The sequence below is a fragment of the Atta cephalotes genome, assembly GCF_000143395.1.
Source record: "Atta cephalotes unplaced genomic scaffold scaffold00002, whole genome shotgun sequence".
Taxonomy (NCBI): Eukaryota; Metazoa; Arthropoda; class Insecta; order Hymenoptera; family Formicidae; genus Atta; species Atta cephalotes.
The window spans coordinates 14,740,423-14,748,559 of record NW_012130066.1 but is presented as its reverse complement, the minus strand read 5'-3'; the positions used below and the strand labels follow the sequence as shown (position 1 = coordinate 14,748,559).

The window sequence follows — 8,137 nt, the reverse complement described above, 5'->3', positions numbered from 1 at the left end:
TCACGACATGTTCTTTCACTAATAGCGGCCTCACCATAAATATTTGAGAGTATTCGATGAGCCTCAGCCGCAGATTTCTTCATATTGAAGCAAAAAATTAAAATCTCCCGCAAATGACGAGAATTTGGCTCGTAAACTGACATTTTCAATCGAGAATAACTTTATGATGCAGACACAAATTGACTAATGTTTCTATGGGATTATGTTGACAGATGCCTAAGTTTATTGTATGACGTCTATGATCTATTTATTTCGACCACCACTTACCGCTAAAGCCATCTATAGAAAAACGGCGGAAGCAAAGTTGTACATCTAATATATATATGTTTTTGAAATAGATATCGTATATTTTAAATTATTCGTAGTTCTCAGGAAATCGATAGATGACTGCTAAATGTAGCTATATTGATAAACAATATTCACTGTTTTAAATTATGCTCCAATGTATAATTTTACTCATAAGAAGCGTTTCACAACTTTCCACTAAAACCAATTTAATTTTCTTTGAAATATATTTTTAAACACAAAAATCTAAGAAACACATATTTATTTATACATGCGCTAACTCATGTTTAAAGGATGAAACATCTCTTTAAAAAAAAAAACGGTTTTCCTCTTTTAAGTAGAATATTATTGGAAGTATAAAGAATGGAAAAAAATCTTTTTATACAAAAATTTTACGGTTTCAAGAATATTTTAAAGTAAAAAAACTTTTTTTATTTAATAAAATACTCCTATCATAAAAAAAATTTTTTTCTTTACAACTTTAAAAGTATGTATAAAAAAAAATACGTGTCTCAGTTTTTTGTGTTTAACAACATATTTCGTGGAGAATCAAATCTGTTCCAGACAGTTGTCAAATGTTTTATCAGTAATGAGTCACATGTGCACATATCAATCTATTTATGTATCTTTATCTAAATCTTTGAACTTTTTTATCTTATTGCAAGTTTTTATCTAATGGATGATTTATATGGAACAACTTTATTCACTTGAAGCGTCTAGTGATGTTATAATAAATTTGCTACTAAAAACTTTTTCTTGCTGGTTTTTTCTTGTTAGCGTATAGTTGCGGCGAATACTGCTTTCGATGCTTGTTGCTCGCTAATTTGTCGCTAGCTTCTTGCGCTTCTTATCATTGATGATAAACGCTTCAATTTTTGCTCTTTTATTCTAGAGAAAATTTTTAAGTCGTCAGGGTGAAGAGACGAATTTTTTCAAAACGTCTCAGCCATTCAACGACCATTCGACGCTGTGACTTCAAAATTTCAAACGCGAATAAAAAATAAGCGTGTAGGAGAAGCTTTTACCAGCGAATTCGCTGATAAATTAAGAAGTTTGCTTCAAGCGAATAAAAGCAGCGTCGAGAGAATTCGCTGACGAATTAATGACGTCACTAGATGCTGCTTTAAGTGAATAAAGTTGTCCCGTATAAATCGCTCATAATACTTTAATATTAAAATCCATATATTGCACAATGTAACATAGAATAACTATTACTAATATATAAAGGATCTCGCACATTTGTTTAATAATTTTGGTTCTCGGTTAATTCTTACATTTTTTATATTTAAAATATTTATATTTATAAAATTATAGTTCCAAATGTTCTGATTAAAAGTATCAATAAGCACGATCTCCTAAAATTAACAGTTTTTCGAGATATAATTGGTCAAACTTAATTAATTTCCATTGTTTCGGCATGAGCATTTAGCTATATAAATAATCTCGTCTCATTGCTGGACTTAAAAAAAATATCTAAATGAACCTTATAACATACAAAATAAGATTACCATAGTTGCATTTCGCGATTTCAATTGTAGCTAAAAATATCAGAAGCGGATTATCGCCCATAATAATGGCATTAGCAATGGACATAAGAACGGCAATAACCTGCAAACTTTCTAGTATCTTTGAAGAAAATATCCGTAAAAACCTCAAAAGTATAACTAAAGGTAAATCAGGACCACAAAAAAATTTTGAAGAACAACTCAAATCAGAATAGATGTTTCTTATGAATTTTAGATGAGTCGCTGAATTTGTAAGCCGTTTTGCTTCATGTCTTATGTCTAGTTTTTTAATTATCGAGACGAAAATATGACAAAAAATCCGTGAAAATTAAATTATTAGGGAAAGACTAAAAGTAGATATGACATTAAAATTCAGTCGCAGAACTGATTTACATATATTTTTATAAGTTCAACAAAGAAGTAGGAAATAAAAAATTTTGCATGTGAAAGGCGATAGCCTGATAAGCACTCCGCGCCGCGCACTCCGCTCAAGCAGCATGTATAGATTATAATACTTAACATCTGTTGTTTTTTGTTAAACTTGCTATATTTAAATCAATTCTACAACCGTATTTTAATGCCGTATTTTAATGTTTTTATTTTTACTTTTTCTCCAATGATTTTTACAGATTTTTCATCATTTCTCGATTAACTAAAAAATTGGACTGGAATGAAACGGCTTACGAATTCAACGACTCAAAATCTATAAGAAATACCTACTCTGATTTGCTCTTGAAAAAATTTTTTTGTGGTCCTGTGTAATGATAAATAAAATAACAAATGTATTATCACTGATTCAGTAGTGATAAGTACAGTAATGATAAGTACAACCACTGATTCATAATTATGCATCAGAACATAATTCAAAAACAGTAAATATTATTTAATCAATATAGTTATGTTTAGCAATTATTTGTAATGTTTTCTTCAAAACTGTGAATGATTCAATATATACGATCTATTTCAAGAACTGAATTCCTATGCGTATATTAACAAGTAATGAATTAATATGAGAACATATATACATTTTCACTTGTGAATTATTATACAGAATTCGGAAATTTGAGGATAATCTTACTGCAATGTGAAACTTTGTGAAAAATTAAGTAACAGTGCAAGCCATTTTTTCTGTAAAGTTCTATAAACATTTAAATAATATGATATAGATAATTATTATACATTTATATCTTATGTAAATATTTGTTAATATTTGTTATATAGAATGTTATGTTATATTGTTGTATAGAAATTTGCGCACCAATTTCTGTGCTATATATGCTCTTATTATCTATAAATTTTATTGTATTTTTTAAATATTTAAAGTTTGATTAATCATAAGCATTGGTTAAAAAGTTGTCTGTCCGTGTGACGTACGTACAATGGTATTAGGTACTAAATAAAACATTGTTGCTGCACATTACATAGATAATATTTTATTTAACAGATAGAAGGATTTTTCATATATACAAAATAAATAACAATAAATAAAGGGCAAAGTAAGAGTCACAAATATATTTTAAATTGTAACACAATTAAATGAATATATTACAAATAAAGAAAAATAAAAATAAAAATACGGAAAACAGTTTAAATATAAAACATTACAAATTTCGACTATTGGATTTGAAGTATATTTTAAAAGTCCTCAAAAATACCCATAATAAATTCTTAATGATGTTTTTGAATTTATCAGAAAAATAAGTGAGATTCGAACTTGAGAATTCTGGATTATGAATCTTCTACGTTATCGAGCCCGTTATATACTTCTTCAATTGGTAAATGTGTTATTCATTCTCTACTTCAATTACAACTAGCTAAATCAGTGCTCAATCATCAAACAAAATTATATAGATATAATAAAAATATCATAATTTAACAGATATAATAAAATATAAATACATAATTTACATTACTATGAGACAACATTGGGTAAGTGTCAGATAATCTAATCTCGTTTGTCGAAATCGCACGCCGTGATTAGTCTAATATTCGGCCTGTGTTCGACTTGATTTGCGAGTGTTCACATCGATCATTCATTTTACTTCTAATTAAAGAAAATAAAAGAACATAGCTGAATTATTTTTACGTTACAACTTTTCTGAACTTAGTTGGATTAAAACAAAAAATTTCCTACTTATAATTTTGAATAATTTAAGTAACATTTTTATTTTTAAATAAAAATTTGTTTTTATTTAATTAGATTGAAAAACTGCATTTCATATTCAGAATATTGAATTGAGAAGTATTTACGTTGCACAGAAATTGATATTATTTTTTAATTTAACCGAATTAAAAAAATTGTACTTTCTATTCAACAATTCTGAATTGAGTAGTATTCACGATGCACAAAAAAATATTATTTTTAGATTGAAAGGCCTAAAGATATGCTTTATGCAATTTCTATAAATGAATAAAAATGCATTCAAGATTGAAAAGAATTCATTTTAATATTCATGAATCCGTATTTTTGAAAATTTGAATCCATTTCAATCCATTCTCGTTTGCTGGAGTAATTATAAATACGTTAACTCATGATTCCAATTTTTCTCGATTTTCAACAAAATGTAGAGCCAATTTGAACTTTTTACTACTCACTGACATAATGAAGATTTAATAAATTAATTTATTTATGTTGTCCAACCTCTGATTTTAGTTTTAATAATTTTATTTATATTCTTTCTAACGTTTGACTATATTTTGTTGAAATTTTTAAAAGTACACGAATAAATTCAATAATTATATAAAAATGTTCGTCTTAATATGTTTATTAATAACTTTATTTGTGAAAAAAAGGAAAAAACTTAGGATTAGAACGTCTCGAACATACTGATCTCGCACCTTACGCACACAATCACATGAAATTCTTACAGACTGTGTTAATGCAGTATATAACTCTCATAAAAGATTGTAAATAATTAATATCTCATAAACTATTGCGTTTTGAAATCATTTTTGCTATTATACATTAATGGGAAAGATATATAATTACTAAAATTTATTAAATCTTATATTATCTCAAATGCTCTTATACTGATATATACCGAGATCGCTGAGAAAGCATTTTCGATCTTCAGTCGTTTCTACTAAACGCGGTAGATCGAAAGAGGAGGTTGTTTCATACTATCTAGTTCGTTCTCTGTCTTGGTATGCTGAGAATTATCAATGCCATCAAGAAAGACAAGAAAATCTATTATCTTCCTTTGTTCAAGTCAATGTGAAGAATTTCCCTATGATTAGCAATCAGCTATAGCAGAACGTGCAATTCTGGTGACCTAGGTTATGTTCATTTTTTTTCGAAGAAATATTATTTCTTTATGAAATCCTATTAGGATTTCTTTTTTATATTATTAGGAAGGCTTGTATAGAGTCGGATTTTGCAAATTGATTCTTGAAAATTTGTTTAAATAAAATTATGTACACCTCAATTGCTATAGTACACATCGGATGAGATATCAGAACAAATTTTGATTATATCTTTTTTTACAAAAAAATAGCTCTGTACGAGCCTTCAGGAACCTTTTCTGATTATGAATATCACAATTAAAACACGATTCATGTTATATTTTAGCCATAATTTCAGCATAAAGATATGCATTTTATAAGTTAGATCTAAGTTAGTTATGCTTATTTTTCTTCTCGAAGAAATAATATTTCCTTATGATACCTGTTGGGATTTCTTTGTTATATTGCTGGGAAGGTTCGTACAGAGCCAGATTTTGCAAATTGATTTTTGAAAATTTTTATTAATAATAAGATTCTTATAATAATCATATACACCTCAACTGCCTTATAGTAAATTTTTAGAAAATTATTATAAGAAAATTTTTATTATTATAAGTATAGAAAATTTGTATTATTAATAAGATTCTATAATCATATATACTTCAATTACACTATAGTACACATCGAGAGAGATATCAGAACAAATTTTTATTTTTCTCTTTTTACAAAAAAATCGCTCTATACAAGCCTTTCCTGATTACGAATATCGTAATTAAAACGCGATCCATCCAGTATTTTTAACTGTAATTTCGATAAAAAAATTCATCTTCGATTAGAGGTCTCCATGGGTCTCTCCTGTCGACCTAAGATTATAAGTCAGCCTTCTCTAAGATTCTAAGTTGAATCGAGATTAAAGTTAAACTACATTACTTAAGTTAAACGAGCCTTACATTGCTTATTAGTGCTTACATACTAATTAAATATTGTCTCAAAATAAACATGAATTTTCTTAAATTTATACTTGTTGTATTACCTTTCTCTATAGTAGATAATCATATCGTAATCGAAAAAAACTTAAATCCAAATAATTATGGTCACTGTTATCGATAAAAGAACCAAAACTGCTTGGATTTCGAACTTTTTCAATCCGAAATTCGGTAAAAGAATCGAAATCGGAACCGAAATCAAAAATTGGGTACAACCTCAACTGTGAAAATGAAATTTCGGTCCGAGTCCTTATCTCCATGTCCAGATCTAATGATATTGTATCAAGTTGCTCCTTGCCCTAATGAAGTGGATTGCAAGGTTCAAATGTCAACGAAACGTCGGTCAACGAAACATTGGCATTTCCTTTCCTCAAAACTTAAATTCACATAAATGGAAATGTATATATGTACATAGAGAAAAAAAAGAGGCAGGGGTATAGCGAGTAGTAGATATAAAGTTTATAGTAGATATAAAGAAAAACTGGGCAGAGGAATCGAACCTGATAAAAATAAGAAAGGAGTGGTAATGTCGACTATAAATATAGGGGAGAAGGTTGTAATAATATCGATATATAATAGGGGAAGCTAGAAAAATTTAAAAGAAAAGTTAGAAAGAATGCTAGGGGACATGGAAAATGAGGAAATAGTAATAGATGGAGATATTAATGTAAGAACAGGCGAACTAAGTAGTGTTAAGTGGAAAGAAGAAGAAATAGAAAAGAGAAGACAAAATTATAAGAAACGGAGGCAAAAAGTGGTAGATTGGACACAGAGAAAAGGTTGATACACTTTAAACGAATCGACGAAAGGAGATTGGGACGGGGAATATACTTATACAGATTATAAGGATAGTACGGTTATTGATTATGTGATTGCAAATAAGAGAAAATTTAAGAGAATTTGCGATAAGAGATAGGGTGGACTCGGATCATGCTATTGCTTAGTAGAAAAGGAGAAGAGGAGAGGCAGAAGACAAAGAAAGAGGAAAAAAAACAAGGAGACAGGAACAGGAACCATAATAGAATATCAAAAAAAGAAATCTTAGCTGGCGAAGCAGATCAAAAAGGAGTTATAATAGAGAAAAAATGATAAAGAATCAAGAAAATTGTACATGAAGCAATGGTCAAGAGGAAGGTAAAAAGCAAAAAATTCGAACTGGGACACAAGGATTGATGGAAAGTTATATCAGAAAAAAAGGGAAATAGAGAATTTATAGGAGATGGAGACTAGGAAAAATAGATAGGAGAGAATATATGGAAGAAAGAAAGAAATTTAAGGAGCTGAAGGAGAAGAAGCAAAAAGAAAAGAGAGAAGAAGAGAAATAGAATTGAGAGGTTTGAAGAGAGAGATGGATGTATGGAAATTTATAAACAAAAAAGAGGCAAGAGAATATGGAGAGATAATAACATTGAGACAGAGGAATGGAGGCAACATTTTATGAATCTTCTAAGCGATGGTACATCTATTGAAGTGGATGGATAAGAAAAGGAGGAAATGGATGTATAGGAAAAAGAGAAAAGGAAGCAAGAGATGAAGAAGAAGGACAGGAGATGGAAGAATTGAAAGAGAAAGAAATTAGGGAGGCAAAAAAGATGAACAAAAAGACCGTGGGTATAGATGGAATTGTAGATGGAAGCGTAGAAATATGCGGAAGGTATGTTATGAACGACATGATAGAAGTATTGGGACAAGTTTGAAGATAAGGAGAGATACCTGAAGATTGGAGGCAAAATATTATTGTGCCATTATATAAAAAGAAAGATACAGAATTAGTAGGAAATTATATAGTGATATCGTTATTATGTAGAGCGTACAAATGGTATGCAGAGATTCTAAGAATTAAATTGGAAGAGGTAGGGAAGAAAAACATAATTCCGAAGACGCAAATAGGATTTAAAAAAGGCAGGTCGACAATGGATGGAACATATTCATACTGAATTATCTGATTCAAAAGAACAAGCAGACAGAAGGTAGGGAGAGGAAAGTATATGTTCTCTTTGCGGATCTGAAGGCAACTTTCGATAGAGTGTATAGAGATACTTGGAGTTACTAAGAGGATATGGAATCAAGGAGCAGCTGATAAGGAGAGTATATATATATATATATATATATATATATATATATATATATATATATATA

At 29.0% G+C, this 8,137-nt stretch overlaps 1 protein-coding gene across 1 annotated transcript; it reads left to right on the top strand.

Annotated features, from left to right (window-relative positions):
- Positions 1 to 6,227: 6,227 nt before the first annotated feature.
- On the top strand, positions 6,228 to 7,935 carry LOC105624128 (protein PXR1-like). Its single transcript, XM_012205491.1, is given in 7 exon segments — positions 6,228 to 6,317; positions 6,414 to 6,582; positions 6,676 to 6,755; positions 7,204 to 7,302; positions 7,304 to 7,454; positions 7,505 to 7,652; positions 7,806 to 7,935. Coding segments are annotated over 7 exon segments (867 nt in total).
- Positions 7,936 to 8,137: the final 202 nt, after the last annotated feature.